Source organism: Salvelinus fontinalis, unplaced genomic scaffold (genome assembly GCF_029448725.1).
Source record: "Salvelinus fontinalis isolate EN_2023a unplaced genomic scaffold, ASM2944872v1 scaffold_0425, whole genome shotgun sequence".
NCBI classification, from domain to species: domain Eukaryota; kingdom Metazoa; phylum Chordata; class Actinopteri; order Salmoniformes; family Salmonidae; genus Salvelinus; species Salvelinus fontinalis.
In genome coordinates, this window is record NW_026600634.1 from 11,258 (window position 1) to 32,161 (window position 20,904).

Genomic DNA, 20,904 nt, shown 5'->3' on the forward strand with positions numbered 1-20,904 from the left:
ACAGCCAAATAAAAAGCTGGTGGACGAATGAGGAGCGAGAGGGGAGGTGCTCTGTTTGTTTCTGTTCTTCACACAGGAAGAGGTTGTTCAGGTCAGAGACCACATGGTCTGATTCCTCTCCTGGTCAGACAGATCTGACTAGTCCTGTTCTTCACACAGGAAGAGGTTGTTCAGGTCAGAGACCACATGGTCTGATTCCTCTCCTGGTCAGACAGATCTGACTAGTCCTGTTCTTCACACAGGAAGAGGTTGTTCAGGTCAGAGACCGCATGGTCTGATTCCTCTCCTGGTCAGACAGATCTGACTAGTCCTGTTCTTCACACAGGAAGAGGTTGTTCAGGTCAGAGACCACATGGTCTGATTCCTCTCCTGGTCAGACAGATCTGACTAGTCCTGTTCTTCACACAGGAAGAGGTTGTTCAGGTCAGAGACCACATGGTCTGATTCCTCTCCTGGTCAGATCTGACTAGTCTTGTTCTTCACACAGGAAGAGGTTGTTCAGGTCAGAGACCACATGGTCTGATTCCTCTCCTGGTCAGACAGATCTGACTAGTCCTGTTCTTCACACAGGAAGAGGTTGTTCAGGTCAGAGACCACATGGTCTGATTCCTCTCCTGGTCAGACAGATCTGACTAGTCCTGTTCTTCACACAGGAAGAGGTTGTTCAGGTCAGAGACCACATGGTCTGATTCCTCTCCTGGTCAGACAGATCTGACTAGTCCTGGGAGGATTTAGTTGTCTGTCAGTCAGAGAGAAAGCTGGATTGTAGTAAAATGGTTTTCAGACAACGTAGCAGCTCAACTACCTAACCATATGCATTTAGATTCTTTGATCAATTTACTATATATTATTATTTTTATAATTATACATTATTTCAAAGCTAGGTAGCCAAACAGTGATGCATAATCTGTACATTTGACCCTGGCATTAACATCCTATGACATCTTCTATACTGTTGTGCTGACTGGGTCAGTCTGATCTGATGGTCATTCCAGCCACTACACCAATACTAGGGTAATCAAGTGCTGCCACCCAGTGGTTCTCTCGCTCATGTTTACCTTTTACTTACCCACAATGCAATGCAATTCAATGACCTCATGGGATTGTTTGTGGACAAAAAACAAATAAATAAAAAGAGCTGCAGGGCTGGGCTTTTCCCCAGTCGTAGCTGCCACTGGCAGAGTCCATGTCTCCATTATAAACACGGCTAGTTTGGAACCTGGATGCGTATTGACTAAGTATATAGCACTACATGTATCTATACTACTGTATATTTCATACATTATCCCCAAGTCCTTCTCACTGACTATTCAAATACATTATCCCCAAGTCCTTCTCACTGACTATATTTCATACATTATCCCCAAGTCCTTCTCACTGACTATATTTCATATATTATCCCCAAGTCCTTCCCACTGACTATATTTCATACATTATCCCCAAGTCCTTCTCACTGACTATTTAAATACATTGTCCCCAAGTCCTTCTCACTGACTATATTCCATACATTATCACCAATGATATGATTCTCACTGAGTCTGTACTGGGAGTCTGGACTGTATCATGTTATCTCTCCACTGAGTCTGTACTGGGAGTCTGTACTGTATCATGTTATCTCTCCACTGAGTCTGTACTGGGAGTCTGTACTGGGAGTCTGGACTGGGAGTCTGGACTGGGAGTCTGGACTGTATCATGTTATCTCTGTACTGGGAGTCTGGACTGTATCATGTTATCTCTGTACTGGGAGTCTGGACTGTATCATGTTATCTCTGTACTGGGAGTCTGGACTGTATCATGTTATCTCTCCACTGAGTCTGTACTGGGAGTCTGGACTGTATCATGTTATCTCTCCACTGAGTCTGTACTGGGAGTCTGGACTGTATCATGTTATCTCTGTACTGGGAGTCTGGACTGTATCATGTTATCTCTGTACTGGGAGTCTGGACTGTATCATGTTATCTCTGTACTGAGTCTGTACTGGGAGTCTGGACTGTATCATGTTATCTCTCCACTGAGTCTGTACTGGGAGTCTGGACTGTATCATGTTATCTCTCCACTGAGTCTGTACTGGGAGTCTGGACTGTATCATGTTATGGGAGATGGGAGAACCTTCCAGAAGCACAACCATCTGCAGCACTCGACCAATCAGGTCTTTACGGTAGAGTGGCCAGACGCCAGCCACTCTTCAATAAAAAGGCACATGACAGCCCGCTTGGAGTTTCCCCAAAATGCACCAAAAGAGTCTCAGACCATGAGAAACAAGATTCTTTGGTCTGATGACACCAAGATTGACCTCTTTGACCTGAATACCAAAGGAAACCTGGCACCATCCCTATGGTGAAGCATGGTGGTGGCAGCATCATGCTGTGGGGATGTTTTTCAGCGGCAGGGACTGGGAGACTAGTCAGGAATGAGGCAAAGATGAACAGAGCAAAGTACAGAGAGATCCTTGATGAAAACCTGCTCCAGAGCGCTCAGGACCTCAGACTGGGGCAAAGGTTCACCTTCCAACAGGACAACGATCCTAAGCACACAGCCAAGACAAAACAGGAGTGGCTTTGGGACAAGTCTCTGAATGTCATTGAGTGGCCCAGCCAGAGCCTAGAGTTGAACCTGATCAAACATCGGGTTCAAGAAACCTGAAAATTGCTGTGCAGCAACGCTCCCCATCCAACCTGACAGAGCTTGAGAGGATCTGAAGAGAAGGATGGGAGAAACTCCCCAAATACAGGTGTACCAAGCTTGTAGAGTCATACCCAAGAAGACTTGAGGCTGTAATCGCTGCCAAAAGGTGCTTCAACAAAATACTGAGTAAAGGGTCTGAATACTTATGTAAATGTGATATCAGTTTTTTTTTTTTTTAAGAAATTAGCAAACATTTCTAAAAACCAGTTTTTGCTTTGTCATTATGGGGTATTGTTTGTAGATTGTTTGTAGATTCATTTCAGAATAAGGCTGTAACGTAACAAAATGTGTAAATAGGGAAAGAGGTCCGAATCCTTTCCCAAGGCACTGTATACATTATTATGGTATGTATTACCTGTGATGGCGATGCCTCCCAGCCCTGTACTGTGGTGACGCATACTGGGCAGCATCCGATCCAGGAAGCTGCTGTGTTGTGACGCCGGACGGTTACCGCCGAAGTGCGTGGTGAAGTTATTGCGCGTCGGAGCCGAGCCTACAGCCGCGGAGGACGTCATCCAGGGGGGACGGCCGGTCTGTGATGAAGACGATGATGATGATGATGATGGAGGCAGAGGAGGCTGTCCGGGGAAGCTGAAGGAGTTATAGACATCCCGTTGTTGAGGGTGTTGGTGCATCTGGGAGTAGCAGTGATTACTAGACAGACCAGAGTTCAGCCCAGAGAAGAAGTGGTTACGGGGTATCAGATCTCCAGGGACACCAGCGCCAGCTTGGGTGGGTACAGAGGAGAGGAGTGAGTGGTGGTGGTGGGGGGGGAAGGGACCTGGGGAGATGGAGAGGGACGGGAGGCTGTCCTGAACGCTGAGCTCCTTCTCTATCAGGTCCTCCAGGGCTTTACGGGTGATGTCGAAGGGATCAAATCCCAGGTCGTCTTCTGACGTCTGTTGTTTGGATGAGCCGAAGCCGAACGCTGCCTGCCAGTCTGTTGAGGACGATACTGGGATGGTATCTGGAGGAGGAGACAGGGACCAAAGATATTAGTCATGTCAAATTTAACAGAAAAAGATTTTAAAACGCCTAGAATTAATACACAAACAAACAAGGCCGCCCCGTCGCCGCCGGGCTAGGCCGCCCCGTCGCCGCCGGGCTAGGCCGCCCCGTCGCCGCCGGGCTAGGCCGCCCCGTCGCCGCCGGGCTAGGCCGCCCCGTCGCCGGCTAGGCTACCTCGTTACCAGCTAGACATTTGGTCTGTGTTGTCCAGCCTGACTCTCAAACCCCCAGTAAATCAATTAGATTACGTGATCTAAAATAGTATAGATCTCCCATTTGTAACGTACGCAGATTAAAAAAAAATATATATACTTGTCATTTATATGCAGGTAGAGTTCCCACTGTACCTGAAGTAAAGAGGCTGTGTGGTTGGGGTGCAGTGGGCCAGGTGTCGTGGTTGTTATGTGTGGAGGTGCTGGGGAACCCACGGAGGCTGCTGGGGATGGGGTTAGGATGGAGGAAGTTGTCTGAGAACAGAGACTGGGACTCGGCGGCAGCCCCCTGAAAGGGAGACCGGCTCGTCACACTGACGGGAACCACTTGGCTGGCTTTGGAGAAACCAGGAGGGCCGGAGAGGACAGGAGGGGGCGACGGAGAGTCACTGTCTGGGAGCTGGGGGAGAGAGAGGGAGGGAGGGAGGGAGGGAGGGAGGGAGGGAGGGAGGGAGGGAGGGAGGGAGGGAGGGAGGGAGGGAGGGAGGGAGGGGAGAGATGAGATAGAGAGAGGAGAGAGAGAGATGAGAGAGAGAGAGGGACAGAGAGGGAGGGAGGGAGGGAGGGAGGGAGGGAGGGAGGGAGGGAGGGAGGGAGGGAGGGAGGAGAGAGATGAGGGAGGGAGGAGAGATATGAGGGAGGGAGGAGAGATATGAGGGAGGGAGGAGAGAGATGAGGGAGGGAGGGAGGGAGGGAGGGGGGAGGGAGGGAGGGAGGGAGGGAGGGAGGGAGGGAGGGAGGGAGGGAGGAGAGAGATGAGATAGAGGAGAGAGAGAGAGGAGAGAGAGAGATGAGATAGAGGAGAGAGAGAGAGGAGAGAGGGAGGGAGGGAGGGAGGGAGGGAGGGAGGGAGGGAGGGAGGGAGGAGAGAGATGAGGGAGTGAGGGAGGGAGGAGAGAGATGAGGGAGGGAGGGAGGGAGGGAGAGAGAGATGAGGGAGGGAGGAGAGAGAGAGAGAGATGAGGGAGGGAGGGAGGAGAGAGATGAGGGAGGGAGGGAGGGAGGAGAGAGATATGAGGGAGGGAGGAGAGAGAGATGAGAGAGGGAGAAGCGAGAGCAAGCGTGAGAGAGAGAGAGAGAGAGAGAGAGAGAGAGAGAGAGAGAGAGAGAGAGAGAGTCAGTCTTCTCAATCAAATTAGAATGAATAAACCATTAGTCAGCAACACTGATTAGTTAAAACATAATAATAATACTGACCAATGTGTAACAGCTTTTCAATCAAAATGTCAAGGAATCAACAGATAGACTTGGTAGATGGGAAGCTGCAGCTCAAATAAAGACCAACTTGGCATAACATTTCCCCCTGAAAACTCGACCATGTTCTCCATCCTACCAGGTTGTGCCGTTCTGAGGAGCCTCCGTGTTGCGTGTCACTGCTCCTGATGACGTCTGGCAGAGCGTCACTGGGGCTGAAAGACACAGCAGCCGGTTAGAACAACCATGTGGTGTGGCGAGGATGACCAGAGATGAAATGTCTAAATTACACTACATGACCAACAGGATGTGGACACCTGCTCGTCAAACATCTCATCCAAAATCATGGGCATTAATATGGAGTTGGTCCCCCCTCTTTGCTGCTGTAACAGCCTCCACTCTTCTGGGAAGGCTTTCTACTAGATGTTGGAACATTGCTGCTATAACAGCCTCCACTCTTCTGGGAAGGCTTTCCACTAGATGTTGGAACATTGTTGCTACAACAGCCTCCACTCTTCTGGGAAGGCTTTCCACTAGATGTTGGAACATTGCTGCTGTAACAGCCTCCACTCTTCTGGGAAGGCTTTCCACTAGATGTTGGAACATTGCTGCTATAACAGCCTCCACTCTTCTGGGAAGGCTTTCCACTAGATGTTGGAACATTGCTGCTATAACAGCCTCCACTCTTCTGGGAAGGCTTTCCACTAGATGTTGGAACATTGCTGCTATAACAGCCTCCACTCTTCTGGGAAGGCTTTCCACTAGATGTTGGAACATTGCTGCTATAACAGCCTCCACTCTTCTGGGAAGGCTTTCCACTAGATGTTGGAACATTGCTGCTATAACAGCCTCCACTCTTCTGGGAAGGCTTTCCACTAGATGTTGGAACATTGCTGCTATAACAGCCTCCACTCTTCTGGGAAGGCTTTCCACTAGATGTTGGAACATTGTTGCTACAACAGCCTCCACTCTTCTGGGAAGGCTTTCCACTAGATGTTGGAACATTGCTGCTATAACAGCCTCCACTCTTCTGGGAAGGCTTTCCACTAGATGCTGGAACATTGCTGCAGGGGGGACTTGCTTCCATTCAGCCACAAGAGCATTAGTGAGGTCGGGTGCTGATGTTGGGTGGTTAGGCCTGGCTCGTTCAAATCCATCCCAAAGGTTTATGATTTGGTTGAGGTCAGGGCTTTGTGCAGGTCAGTCAAGTTCTTCCACACCGATCTTGACAAACCATTTCTGGATGGACCTCGCTTTGTGCACGGGTGCATTGTCATGTTGAAACAGGAAAGGGCCTTCCCCAACTGTTGCCACAAAGTTGCACAGAATCGTCTAGAATGTTATTGTATGTTGTAGCATTAAGATTTCCCTTCACTGGAACTAAGGGGCCCGAACCACTAAAAACAGCCCCAGACCATTATTCCTCCTCCACCAAACTTTACAGTTGGCACTATGCATTGGGGCAGGTTGTGTTCTCCTGGCACCCGGCAAACCCAGATTCGTCCGTCGGACTGGTGAAGTGATTCATCACTCCAGTGAACGTGTTTCCACTGCTTCAGAGGCCAATGGCAGCGAGCTTTACCCCACTCCAGCTGACGCTTGGCGTTGCGCATGGTGATCTTAGGCTTGTGTGCGGCTGCTCAGCCATGGAAACCCATTTCTTGAAGCTCCCGACGAACAGTTATTGTGCTGATGTTGCTTCCAGAGGCACAATAATTTTTTTTACGCGATTCTGTGAGCTTGTTTGTCCTATCACTTTGCGGATGAGCCGTTGTTGCTCCTAGACGTTTCCACTTCACAATAACAGCACTTACAGTTGACCGGGGCAGCTCTAGCAGGGCAGAAATTTGTCGAACTGACTTGTTGGAAAGGTGGCATCCTATGACGGTGCCACGTTGAAAGTCACTGAGCTCTTCAGTAAGGCCATTCTTGTTTGACATTTTTTTCACCCCCTTTTATCTCCCCAATATCATGAAATCCAATTGGTAGTTACAATCTTCACTCATCGCTGCAACTCCAATGGGCTTGGGAGAGGCGAAGGTAGAGCCACGCGTCCTCCAAAACCTTAACCGCCAAGCCACCGCTGCTTCTTAACACCCGCCTGCTGAACCCGGAAGCCAGGGAAATTTCCGTTGTGCGCAGCCCTACGCCAGTAGGTGACAGATAACAGCCACGCCAGTAGAAGAGAGATAACAGCCACACCAGTAGATGAGAGATAACAGCCACACCAGTAGATGAGAGATAACAGCCACGCCAGTAGATGAGAGATAACAGCCACGCCAGTAGATGAGAGATAGCAGCCACACCAGTAGATGAGAGATAACAGCCACGCCAGTAGATGAGAGATAACAGCCACGCCAGTAGAAGAGAGATAACAGCCACGCCAGTAGATGAGAGATAGCAGCCACGCCAGTAGAAGAGAGATAACAGCCACACCAGTAGATGAGAGATAACAGCCACGCCAGTAGATGAGGGATAACAGCCACACCAGTAGATGAGAGAGAACAGCCACGCCAGTAGATGAGAGATAGCAGCCACGCCAGTAGAAGAGAGATAACAGCCATACTAGTAGATGAGAGATAACAGCCACACCAGTAGATGAGAGATAACAGCCACGCCAGTAGATGAGAGATAACAGCCACACCAGTAGATGAGAGATAACAGCCACGCCAGTAGATGAGAGATAACAGCCAGTAGATGAGAGATAACAGCCACGCCAGTAGATGAGAGATAACAGCCAGTAGATGAGAGATAACAGCCAGTAGGTGAGAGATAACAGCCAGTAGGTGAGAGATAACAGCCAGTAGATGAGAGATAACAGCCAGTAGGTGAGAGATAACAGCCACGCCAGTAGATGAGAGATAACAGCACCGCCAGTAGAGCATCGAAGGAGGTTTGAAGGAGTTGTTCTGGAACAGGATAAATTACAATTCTACTTCTCTCTCTTGAGAAGTTAAGAGTCTCATGTTCGTCATGTTTCTTTGTGTGAAAACATTGCAGTGGATCCTTTATAAAAGAAGCAGTGTGTGTAAGTGGGTTGGGGAGGTAATGTCCGCGGATAGTTGTTTAAAGACTGATACACACTTCACACGAACAGAGCGACGGAGCGTCGTATACAAGCGCCTCGCAACATTTTAGCTACACGAGTGAGTTTGTAGAACGGACGCGAGAACACGACGCTCCGTCGCGGGCGCTTGCGTGAAGTGTGTACGGGCCCCCCTTTACCTGGGAGGGTCACAGCTTGAGGAGAAGAGCGAGAGGCCAGTCACAGAGGCCAGACCGATGTCACGTTCTGGTCCATCCGGTGTCACGTGTTCAGAGTCCGAGCCGCCGCCGTTCGACGGCGGGCTCTTACGGTGCTCCGATAGACCGTTGGTTGTTTTCCCCGTGGGTTGTAACGTCGGCCACACGTCTTGTCCGTGACTGTTGTTACTGTTGGATCTGTAGAGGAGAGGAGAGAGAAGAGAGCGAGCGGAGCAAGAGAGAAAGAAGGAATAGTGAATCATTAGAGAGGCAGAGAAGGGAGACGAATGTACCACACGAGTCAAGAGTCAAATCTCAGCTCTTCAAAAGACATCAGTCAAGTGTCAGGTAACAAAATGGATCCCAGGATAGTGTGTACCTCTAAAGAGTTTAGCCCTACCTCTGTAAAGAGCTGGGTTTAGAGCTTTTAGCCCTACCTCTGTAAACAGCTGGGTTTAGAGCTCTACGCCTACCTCTGTAAACAGCTGGGTTTAGAGCTCTTAGCCCTACCTCTGTAAACAGTTGGGTTTAGAGCTTTTAGCCCTACCTCTGTAAAGAGCTGGGTTTAGAGCTCTACGCCCTACCTCTGTAAAGAGCTGGGTTTAGAGCTCTACGCCCTACCTCTGTAAAGAGCTGGGTTTAGAGCTCTACGCCCTACCTCTGTAAAGAGCTGGGTTTAGAGCTCTTAGCCCTACCTCTGTAAACAGCTGGGTTTAGAGCTCTACGCCCTACCTCTGTAAACAGCTGGGTTTAGAGCTCTACGCCTACCTCTGTAAACAGCTGGGTTTAGAGCTCTTAGCCCTACCTCTGTAAACAGCAGGGTTTAGAGCTCTTAGCCCTACCTCTGTAAACAGCTGGGTTTAGAGCTCTACGCCTACCTCTGCAAACAGCTGGGTTTAGAGCTCTTAGCCCTACCTCTGTAAACAGCTGGGTTTAGAGCTCTTAGCCCTACCTCTGTAAACAGCAGGGTTTAGAGCTCTTAGCCCTACCTCTGTAAACAGCTGGGTTTAGAGCTCTACGCCCTACCTCTGTAAACAGCTGGGTTTAGAGCTCTACGCCTTACCTCTGTAAACAGCTGGGTTTAGAGCTCTACGCCTTACCTCTGTAAACAGCTGGGTTTAGAGCTCTACGCCTTACCTCTGTAAACAGCTGGGTTTAGAGCTCTACGCCTTACCTCTGTAAACAGCTGGGTTTAGAGCTCTACGCCTACCTCTGTAAACAGCTGGGTTTAGAGCTCTTAGCCCTACCTCTGTAAACAGCAGGGTTTAGAGCTCTTAGCCCTACCTCTGTAAACAGCTGGGTTTAGAGCTCTACGCCCTACCTCTGTAAACAGCTGGGTTTAGAGCTCTACGCCTTACCTCTGTAAACAGCTGGGTTTAGAGCTCTACGCCTTACCTCTGTAAACAGCTGGGTTTAGAGCTCTACGCCTACCTCTGTAAACAGCTGGGTTTAGAGCTCTTAGCCCTACCTCTGTAAACAGCTGGGTTTAGAGCTCTACGCCCTACCTCTGTAAACAGCTGGGTTTAGAGCTCTCAGCCCTACCTCTGTAAACAGCTGGGTTTAGAGCTCTTAGCCCTACCTCTGTAAAGAGCTGGGTTTAGAGCTCTTAGCCCTACCTCTGTAAACAGCAGGGTTTAGAGCTCTTAGCCCTACCTCTGTAAACAGCTGGGTTTAGAGCTCTTAGCCCTACCTCTGTAAACAGCAGGGTTTAGAGCTCTACGCCCTACCTCTGTAAACAGCTGGGTTTAGAGCTCTACGCCCTACCTCTGTAAACAGCTGGGTTTAGAGCTCTACGCCCTACCTCTGTAAACAGCTGGGTTTAGAGCTCTACGCCCTACCTCTGTAAACAGCTGGGTTTAGAGCTCTACGCCTACCTCTGTAAACAGCTGGGTTTATAGCTCTTAGCCCTACCTCTGTAAACAGCTGGGTTTAGAGCTCTACGCCCTACCTCTGTAAACAGCTGGGTTTAGAGCTCTACGCCCTACCTCTGTAAACAGCTGGGTTTAGAGCTCTACGCCCTACCTCTGTAAACAGCTGGGTTTAGAGCTCTTAGCCCTACCTCTGTAAACAGCTGGGTTTAGAGCTCTTAGCCCTACCTCTGTAAACAGCTGGGTTTAGAGCTCTTAGCCCTACCTCTGTAAACAGCTGGGTTTAGAGCTCTTAGCCCTACCTCTGTAAACAGCTGGGTTTAGAGCTCTACGCCTACCTCTGTAAACAGCTAGGTTTAGAGCTCTTAGCCCTACCTCTGTAAACAGCTGGGTTAGAGCTCTTAGCCCTACCTCTGTAACCAGCTGGGTTTCGAGCTCTACGCCCTACCTCTGTAAACAGCTGGGTTTAGAGCTCTTAGCCCTACCTCTGTAAACAGCTGGGTTTAGAGCTCTTAGCCCTACCTCTGTAACCAGCTGGGTTTCGAGCTCTACGCCCTACATCTGTAAACAGCTGGGTTTAGAGCTCTTAGCCCTACCTCTGTAAACAGCTGGGTTTAGAGCTCTTAGCCCTACCTCTGTAAACAGCTGGGTTTCGAGCTCTACGCCCTACCTCTGTAAACAGCTGGGGTTCGAGCTCTTAGCCCTACCTCTAAACAGCTGAGTTTAGAGCTCTTAGCCCTACCTCTGTAAACAGCAGGGTTTAGAGCTCTTAGCCCTACCTCTGTAAACAGCTGGGTTTAGAGCTCTTAGCCCTACCTCTGTAAACAGCTGGGTTTAGAGCTCTTAGCCCTACCTCTGTAAACAGCTGGGTTTAGAGCTCTTAGCCCTACCTCTGTAAACAGCTGGGTTTAGAGCTCTTAGCCCTACCTCTGTAAACAGCTGGGTTTAGAGCTCTTAGCCCTACCTCTGTAAACAGCTGGGTTTAGAGCTCTTAGCCCTACCTCTGCAAACAGCTGGGTTTAGAGCTCTTAGCCCTACCTCTGTAAAGAGCTGGGTTTAGAGCTCTACGCCCTACCTCTGTAAACAGCTGGGTTTAGAGCTCTACGCCCTACCTCTGTAAAGAGCTGGGTTTAGAGCTCTTAGCCCTACCTCTGTAAAGAGCTGGGTTTAGAGCTCTTAGCCCTACCTCTGTAAAGAGCTGGGTTTAGAGCTCTTAGCCCTACCTCTGTAAAGAGCTGGGTTTAGAGCTCTTAGCCCTACCTCTGTAAAGAGCTGGGTTTAGAGCTCTTAGCCCTACCTCTGTAAAGAGCTGGGTTTAGAGCTCTTAGCCCTACCTCTGTAAAGAGCTGGGTTTAGAGCTCTTAGCCCTACCTCTGTAAAGAGCTGGGTTTAGAGCTCTTAGCCCTACCTCTGTAAAGAGCTGGGTTTAGAGCTCTTAGCCCTACCTCTGTAAAGAGCTGGGTTTAGAGCTCTTAGCCCTACCTCTGTAAAGAGCTGGGTTTAGAGCTCTTAGCCCTACCTCTGTAAAGAGCTGGGTTTAGAGCTCTTAGCCCTACCTCTGTAAAGAGCTGGGTTTAGAGCTCTTAGCCCTACCTCTGTAAAGAGCTGGGTTTAGAGCTCTTAGCCCTACCTCTGTAAAGAGCTGGGTTTAGAGCTCTTAGCCCTACCTCTGTAAACAGCTAGGTTTAGAGCTCTTAGCCCTACCTCTGTAAACAGTAGGGTTTAGAGCTCTTAGCCCTACCTCTGTAAACAGTAGGGTTTATAGCTCTTAGCCCTACCTCTGTAAACAGTAGGGTTTAGAGCTCTACGCCCTACCTCTGTAAACAGCTGGGTTTAGAGCTCTTAGCCCTACCTCTGTAAACAGTAGGGTTTAGAGCTCTACGCCCTACCTCTGTAAAGAGCTGGGTTTAGAGCTCTTAGCCCTACCTCTGTAAACAGCTGGGTTTAGAGCTCTACGCCTACCTCTGTAAACAGCTGGGGTTTAGAGCTCTTAGCCCTACCTCTGTAAACAGCTGGGTTTAGAGCTCTTAGCCCTACCTCTGCAAACAGCTGGGTTTAGAGCTCTTAGCCCTACCTCTGTAAACAGCTGGGTTTAGAGCTCTTAGCCCTACCTCTGTAAACAGCTGGGTTTAGAGCTCTTAGCCCTACCTCTGTAAACAGCTGGGTTTAGAGCTCTTAGCCCTACCTCTGTAAACAGCTGGGTTTAGAGGTCTTAGCCCTACCTCTGCAAACAGCTGGGTTTAGAGCTCTTAGCCCTACCTCTGTAAAGAGCAGGGTTTAGAGCTCTACGCCCTACCTCTGTAAAGAGCAGGGTTTAGAGCTCCTGGTCGTCTCCCCTCCTGAGGTCTGGCTGGTAACGGTGGGGTTCTGGTACAGATCCTGTAACAGCCTCTGCTCATACTCTTGATGCTTCCCTGCCTGACGGAACAACACAGAGCAACACAAAGGACCAGGTTAGAAGGATAAAACCTGCTGTTTAGTCTACACTCCAACACTACTACAATCTAAGGACTCGCATCCCATCTATTCATCTCCTTCTCAAGCATATTGGAGGAGAAGGTCCCAGGTCCCTCCCCTCAGACCTTCTACAATGTGTTTTGAAAGGTAGGAGACAGCATGTGAGGATCGGAGGAAAGATGAATTGAGAAAGAGCCTTACTAAGTATCGAATTGGTCATCTTACCTGCATCTCCTCTTTAGTGAAGCTGGCTGCATCATCCCCCAGCTCGTGTAGATACATGCAGTCAGGTTTGGGACACCCCATGCTCTTCAGAAAGTAGCTGCAGTATTTCGTCGTCCCTAAAGAAGCCTGTAGAACACAACGACAGTTCGTTAGCTGCAGTATTTCGTCGTCCCTAAAGAAGCCTGTAGAACACAACGACAGCTCGTTAGCTGCAGTATTTCGTCGTCCCTAAAGAAGCCTGTAGAACACAACGACAGTTCGTTAGCTGCAGTATTTCGTCGTCCCTAAAGAAGCCTGTAGAACACAACGACAGCTCGTTAGCTGCAGTATTTCGTCGTCCCTAAAGAAGCCTGTAGAACACAACGACAGCTCGTTAGCTGCAGTATTTCGTCGTCCCTAAAGAAGCCTGTAGAACACAACGACAGTTCGTTAGCTGCAGTATTTCGTCGTCCCTAAAGAAGCCTGTAGAACACAACGACAGTTCGTTAGCTGTAGTATTTCGTAGTCCCTAAAGAAGCCTGTAGAACACAACGACAGTTCGTTAGCTGCAGTATTTCGTAGTCCCTAAAGAAGGCTGTAGAACACAACGACAGCTCGTTAGCTGCAGGACGACAGCTCGTTAGCTGCAGGACGACGTCTCGCCAGCCCGCCCAACCAGCCTGGACGACGTCTCGCCAGCCCGGCCCAACCAGTCTGGACGACGTCTCGCCAGCCCGGCCCAACCAGTCTGGACGACGTCTCGCCAGCCCGGTCCAACCAGTCTGGACGACGTCTCGCCAGCCCGGTCCAACCAGTCTGGACGACGTCTCGCCAGCCCGGTCCAACCAGTCTGGACGACGTCTCGCCAGCCCGGTCCAACCAGTCTGGACGACGTCTCGCCAGCCCGGTCCAACCAGTCTGGACGACGTCTCGCCAGCCCGGTCCAACCAGTCTGGACGACGTCTCGCCAGCCCGGTCCAACCAGTCTGGACGACGTCTCGCCAGCCCGGTCCAACCAGTCTGGACGACGTCTCGCCAGCCCGGTCCAACCAGTCTGGACGACGTCTCGCCAGCCCGGTCCAACCAGTCTGGACGACGTCTCGCCAGCCCGGTCCAACCAGTCTGGACGACGTCTCGCCAGCCCGGTCCAACCAGTCTGGACGACGTCTCGCCAGCCCGGTCCAACCAGTCTGGACGACGTCTCGCCAGCCCGGTCCAACCAGTCTGGACGACGTCTCGCCAGCCCGGTCCAACCAGTCTGGACGACGTCTCGCCAGCCCGGTCCAACCAGTCTGGACGACGTCTCGCCAGCCCGGTCCAACCAGTCTGGACGACGTCTCGCCAGCCCGGTCCAACCAGTCTGGACGACGTCTCGCCAGCCCGGTCCAACCAGTCTGGACGACGTCTCGCCAGCCCGGTCCAACCAGTCTGGACGACGTCTCGCCAGCCCGGTCCAACCAGTCTGGACGACGTCTCGCCAGCCCGGTCCAACCAGTCTGGACGACGTCTCGCCAGCCCGGTCCAACCAGTCTGGACGACGTCTCGCCAGCCCGGTCCAACCAGTCTGGACGACGTCTCGCCAGCCCGGTCCAACCAGTCTGGACGACGTCTCGCCAGCCCGGTCCAACCAGTCTGGACGACGTCTCGCCAGCCCGGTCCAACCAGTCTGGACGACGTCTCGCCAGCCCGGTCCAACCAGTCTGGACGACGTCTCGCCAGCCCGGTCCAACCAGTCTGGACGACGTCTCGCCAGCCCGGTCCAACCAGTCTGGACGACGTCTCGCCAGCCCGGTCCAACCAGTCTGGACGACGTCTCGCCAGCCCGGTCCAACCAGTCTGGACGACGTCTCGCCAGCCCGGTCCAACCAGTCTGGACGACGTCTCGCCAGCCCGGTCCAACCAGTCTGGACGACGTCTCGCCAGCCCGGTCCAACCAGTCTGGACGACGTCTCGCCAGCCCGGTCCAACCAGTCTGGACGACGTCTCGCCAGCCCGGTCCAACCAGTCTGGACGACGTCTCGCCAGCCCGGTCCAACCAGTCTGGACGACGTCTCGCCAGTCCGGTCCAACCAGTCTGGACGACGTCTCACCAGTCCGGTCCAACCAGTCTGGACGACGTCTCACCAGTCCGGTCCAACCAGTCTGGACGACGTCTCACCAGTCCGGTCCAACCAGTCTGGACGACGTCTCACCAGTCTGGTCCAACCAGTCTGGACGACGTCTCACCAGTCCGGTCCAACCAGTCTGGACGACGTCTCACCAGTCTGGTCCAACCAGTCTGGACGACGTCTCACCAGTCTGGTCCAACCAGTCTGGACGACGTCTCACCAGTCTGGTCCAACCAACAATGCTACAAGCTCTTTTTTCGCACCCAAATAAAAATCAGTTAAAAAATGTATTCAGGATATGGCAACTAAAATCAACTTTTGTAGACAATGTTTTTGGTTAGCTTGTTAGCTAGCTATCCAGCTCATATAATTACCAGAACATAACTGGAAACGTTTTATTCACCATAACAGAAAAATGATCGCATTACAAGTTAATGATTTACGGCGAGCTGCTAACGGACTGTTGAGAATGTGAAGAAATAAAAAATTAGAATTTAGGTTACCGTGACAACGATCCCAACAACAGGGTCAAAGTTCAACGTCTCTTTCTCCTTGCCGGCTAAGCAATGGCTATATAAAAGATGAATCCCGCGACAAGAAAGAGGTAAAAACGGGGCTGTTTGAAAAAGGAGATTATAAACATCGCCCAATTGTTTTTTACAGCCAACATACAGTAAAATCCTATGTGAAAGGTGTAGAAATTCACATCAGAGAAGCTGACATTTCAAATGTTAATCTGATACAGAGATGCTTATTTTTTTGTCCTGTGCACAGACTAGGACGTACATCCCGTTGTTTATTGTCCCCAAGTTTACCTACAGTGTTCTGCACAGACTAGGATGTATATCCCGTTGTTTATTGTCCCCAAGCTTACCGTCAGTGTTCTGCACAGACTAGGACGTACATCCCGTTGTTTATTGTCCCCAAGTTTACCTACAGTGTTCTGCACAGACTAGAACGTACATCCCGTTGTTTATTGTCCCCAAGCTTACCGTCAGTGTTCTGCACAGACTAGGACGTACATCCCGTTGTTTATTGTCCCCAAGTTTACCTTCAGTGTTCTGCACAGACTAGGACGTACATCCCGTTGTTTATTGTCCCCAAGTTTAACTTCAGTGTTCTGCACAGACTAGGATGTATATCCCGTTGTTTATTGTCCCCAAGTTTACCTACAGTGTTCTGCACAGACTAGGACGTATATCCCGTTGTTTCTTACCTTCAGTGTTCTGCCGTCTACTACTAGGTTGTTGACACACTGTATTGCTCTGAGGGCGTCTTCTGACCGGATGTAGGTGACATAGGCGCTGGCACTGGGGCCCTTTGGGGGGACAAGACCAAGACAATCAATGTGTCAATCAATCAATCTGTGTACTTTATGTATTGCCATTGCAATTGGTGTTACGGCTGTATATTGTGTTAGTAATACATTACTAATGCACTCCCATCAACCAACCAAAATCCCACCAATTTAAAACTACAACATTACTGTCAATCATCCTAGCCCACAGGAAGTTCCCGCCCCCTCATTACCTGTGATCCGGCGTATGAGGTGCTGTTGTTGATGACTACTTTATGGACCTTCCCGAACTTCACAAAATACTCCGGTCTCTTTAGAACCTGGGTCGGGACAGAGAAAACAGAGGGACTGTTGGGATATGTAGTTTGTTTACATATCAAGACATGACCCTTATAATCATGTTATTCTGTAACAGAGGCGTGTTATATTGACGTTATTGGTGTGTTGTGGCGTGTTATTCTGTAACAGTGGCGTGTTATTCTGTAACAGTGGCGTGTTATTCTGTAACAGTGGCGTGTTATATTGATGTTATTCTGTGATTTCAAATAGGAAATGAACTGGACAGGTGAATGACACTGCCGTCCGGGTTTGGCCGGGGATAGGCCGTCATTGTAAATAAGAATTTGTTCTTAACTGACTTGCCTAGGTAAATAAAGGTAAAATACATTTTTAAATTAAATTGGTGAACATATCGTGAAATGCCGATATTAGCTATAAATGCCAACATCGGTATCGGCCCGATGTCTAGTTTAACGCCGATGTCAAAGCTGACGTGCATACCTATATAACGTAGGTACATGACAGTCATATTCAGATCCTGATTGGTCAAATAGTGTCATATTCAGATCCTGATTGGTCAAATAGTGTCATATTCAGATCCTGATTGGTCAAATAGTGTTATATTCAGATCCTGATTGGTCAAATAGTGTCATATTCAGATCCTGATTGGTCAAATAGTGTCATATTCAGATCCTGATTGGTCAAATAGTGTCATATTCAGATCCTGATTGGTCAAATAGTGTTATATTCAGATCCTGATTGGTCAAATAGTGTCATATTCAGATCCTGATTGGTCAAATAGTGTCATATTCAGATCCTGATTGGTCAAATAGTGTCATATTCAGATCCTGATTGGTCAAATAGTGTTATTTGACGTGGATCTTTTTTGACATTCAAAGACCTAAACGGCGTTCCATAGAAATCCTGGTTGAAAATGAAACGACTGAACAACGAAATATCGCAGCAAGTAAGTGAAAGAAATAGGTTTTGATTATGTTTAACTGGTAATGGGGACCTACGTAAATGCCAACAAACAAATTTTGGTGTCAGTGTGTGTGTGTGTGTGTGTGTGTGTGTGTGTGTGTGTGTGTGTGTAACCTTTATTTAACTAGGCAAGTCAGTTAAGAACAAATTCTTATTTACAATGACGGCCTACCCCCGGCCAAACCCGGACGGCGCCGGGCGAATTGTGCGCCGCCCGATGTGACTCCCAATCACGGCCGGATGTGATACAGCCTGGATTCGAACCAGGGACTGTAGTGACGCCTCTTGCACTGAGATGCAATACCTTCGACCGCTGCGTCCATGTGTGTGTGTGTGTGTTAACTATTTAACTGTACTAGAATGCTTAAAAGGCCACTAAAATGTTACATATCGGTTATCGGTATTGTGTTGTTTTTTTTTAGCAAGGAAAATATCGGATATCGACTTCGGCCTGTATTTAGACATTATTAAACCAGAATGAACATGAAGCCGTTACTGTACAATCGAAGCATGCTGTTACTACTTCCTGTTGGGAGTAATTGACATCACAGAACTAGGAGGGGAAAAGGATGATGGAACACATTTCAAGAAGAACTCAAATCTGATCCGCAGTGAGGAGGTTTTCCGATCCGCAGTGAGGAGGTTTTCCGATCCGCAGTGAGGAGGTTTTCCGATCCGCAGTGAGGAGGTTTTCCGATCCGCAGTGAGGAGGTTTTCCGATCCGCAGTGAGGAGGTTTTCCGATCCGCAGTGAGGAGGTTTTCCGATCCGCAGTGAGGAGGTTTTCCGATCCGCAGTGAGGAGGTTTTCCGATCCGCAGTGAGGAGGTTTTCCGATCCGCAGTGAGGAGGTTTTCCGATCCGCAGTGAGGAGGTTTTCCGATCCGCAGTGAGGAGGTTTTCCGATCCGCAGTGAGGAGGTTTTCCGATCCGCAGTGAGGAGGTTTTCCGATCCGCAGTGAGGAGGTTTTCCGATCCGCAGTGAGGAGGTTTTCCGATCCGCAGTGAGGAGGTTTTCCGATCCGCAGTGAGGAGGTTTTCCGATCCGCAGTGAGGAGGTTTTCCGATCCGTAGTGAGGAGGTTTTCTGATCCGTTGTGTTGGTGGTTTCTGTGGAAGGAGTCCAGGGTAGTGAGAGGGGTAAAGAGGGAAGTGGTTGGTGGTTGTGTTGGTGTTGGTGTTTCTGTGGCCCGAGCCGCTGGGCGACGATGGTTTTGATATTCTGGTCACTCTCCGTCCACTTTGACCCAAGCTCACGCATTTCTTTGCAGCCTTTGTTTGACCAATGCTCCCTCCTTTCTCTCCCTTAAAGACTGAGTGAAACCATTGGCAGTAGCAGCTGTGTGATTATCAAACACCACTATCAGGACAGCCAGAAACAACGAGGACAGACATGGGAAAAATGTTTCTGGCCGTGTGCGTACAAACAGCAGTACACGTGAGCAGACGAGGTTAAACCGTGAAAGAATGTGACAACAGAAAGGTATTGTCATGTCCACTTCCAATTTCACCAGCATTGTAACTCAGTATCTTTCTGACACTTCATAGACACATCATTTTTTTTTCTGTGAACAGATGAATATTGTGTCCCGTCTATTTGTGTGGAGGGTTGTTGCTATGACGACCATCCGGGACCACGTCAGAACACGCTGTTGTCGTCGTCCTGTACTTATGTTGTTGTTGTTATTGTTGTCCTGTACTTATGTTGTTATTGTCGTCCTGTACTTATGTTGTTGTTGTTATTGTTGTCCTGTACTTATGTTGTTGTTGTTGTTGTTGTCCTGTACTTATGTTGTTGTTGTTGTCGTCCTGTACTTATGTTGTTGTTGTTGTTGTCGTCCTGTACTTATGTTGTTGTTGTTGTTGTTGTTGTCCTGTACTTATGTTGTTGTTGTTGTCGTCCTGTACTTATGTTGTTGTTGTTGTTGTCGTCCTGTACTTATGTTGTTGTTGTTGTTGTTGTTGTCCTGTACTTATGTTGTTGTTGTTGTTGTTGTTGTCCTGTACTTATGTTGTTGTTGTTGTTGTTGTTGTCCTGTACTTATGTTGTTGTTGTTGTTGTTGTTGTCCTGTACTTATGTTGTTGTTGTTGTTGTTGTTATGTTGTTGTTGTTGTTGTTATGTTGTTGTTATGTTGTTGTTGTTGTTGTTGTTATGTTGTTGTTGTTGTTGTTGTTGTTGTTGTCGTCCTGTACTTATGTTGTTGTTGTTGTCCTGTACTTATGTTGTTGTTGTTGTTGTTGTCCTGTACTTATGTTGTTGTCCTGTACTTATGTTGTTGTTGTTGTTGTTGTCCTGTACTTATGTTGTTGTTGTTGTTGTTGTCCTGTACTTATGTTGTTGTTATTGTTGTCCTGTACTTATGTTGTTGTTGTTGTTGTTGTCCTGTACTTATGTTGTTGTTGTTGTCCTGTACTTATGTTGTTGTTGTTGTCCTGTACTTATGTTGTTGTTGTTGTCCTGTACTTATGTTGTTGTTGTTGTTGTCCTGTACTTATGTTGTTGTTGTTGTTGTCCTGTACTTATGTTGTTGTTGTTGTTGTCCTGTACTTATGTTGTTGTTGTTGTTGTCCTGTACTTATGTTGTTGTTGTTGTTGTCCTGTACTTATGTTGTTGTTGTTGTTGTCCTGTACTTATGTTGTTGTTGTTGTCCTGTACTTATGTTGTTGTTGCTGTCCTGTACTTATGTTGTTGTTGTTGTCCTGTACTTATGTTGTTGTTGTTGTCCTGTACTTATGTTGTTGTTGTTGTCCTGTACTTATGTTGTTGTTGTTGTCCTGTACTTATGTTGTTGTTGTTGTTGTTGTTGTTGTTGTTGTTGTCGTCCTGTACTTATGTTGTTGTTGTTGTCCTGTACTTATGTTGTTGTTGTCGTCCTGTACTTATGTTGTTGTTGTTGTCCTGTACTTATGTTGTTATTGTTGTCCTGTACTTATGTTGTTGTTGTTGTCCTGTACTTATGTTGTTGTTGTTGTTGTCCTGTACTTATGTTGTTGTTGTTGTCCTGTACTTATGTTGTTGTTGTTGTCCTGTACTTATGTTGTTATTGTTGTCCTGTACTTATGTTGTTGTTGTTGTCCTGTACTTATGTTGTTGTTGTTGTCCTGTACTTATGTTGTTGTTGTTGTTGTTGTCCTGTACTTATGTTGTTGTCCTGTACTTATGTTGTTGTTGTTGTTGTTGTCCTGTACTTATGTTGTTGTTGTCGTCCTGTACTTATGTTGTTGTTGTTGTTGTGTGGGAAATTAGCAAACAGAAAGGCTGATGCCTAGAAGCCATATAGACCAACTAGCACCTACACCAGATTCCAGACAATCCCGATTCCAGACAATCCCGATTCCAGACAATCCCGATTCCAGACAATCCC

The 20,904-nt window shown here is 48.6% G+C and overlaps 1 protein-coding gene across 1 annotated transcript in view; it reads right to left on the reverse strand.

Moving 5' to 3' along the window:
* Nucleotides 1-310: 310 nt before the first annotated feature.
* LOC129846005 (CCR4-NOT transcription complex subunit 4-like) overlaps nt 311-20,904 on the reverse strand; it is a 38,723-nt gene continuing 18,129 nt past the window's right edge. Inside the window, exons 4-11 of the mRNA XM_055913998.1 lie at nt 16,510-16,596; nt 16,196-16,297; nt 12,893-13,018; nt 12,507-12,628; nt 8,325-8,540; nt 5,239-5,314; nt 4,041-4,305; nt 311-3,652 (exon numbers count right to left, since the gene is read on the reverse strand). Coding sequence (XP_055769973.1) covers nt 2,940-3,652; nt 4,041-4,305; nt 5,239-5,314; nt 8,325-8,540; nt 12,507-12,628; nt 12,893-13,018; nt 16,196-16,297; nt 16,510-16,596 — 1,707 coding nt within the window. The 3' untranslated portion in view covers nt 311-2,939. The remainder of the gene's footprint in view (nt 3,653-4,040; nt 4,306-5,238; nt 5,315-8,324; nt 8,541-12,506; nt 12,629-12,892; nt 13,019-16,195; nt 16,298-16,509; nt 16,597-20,904) is intronic.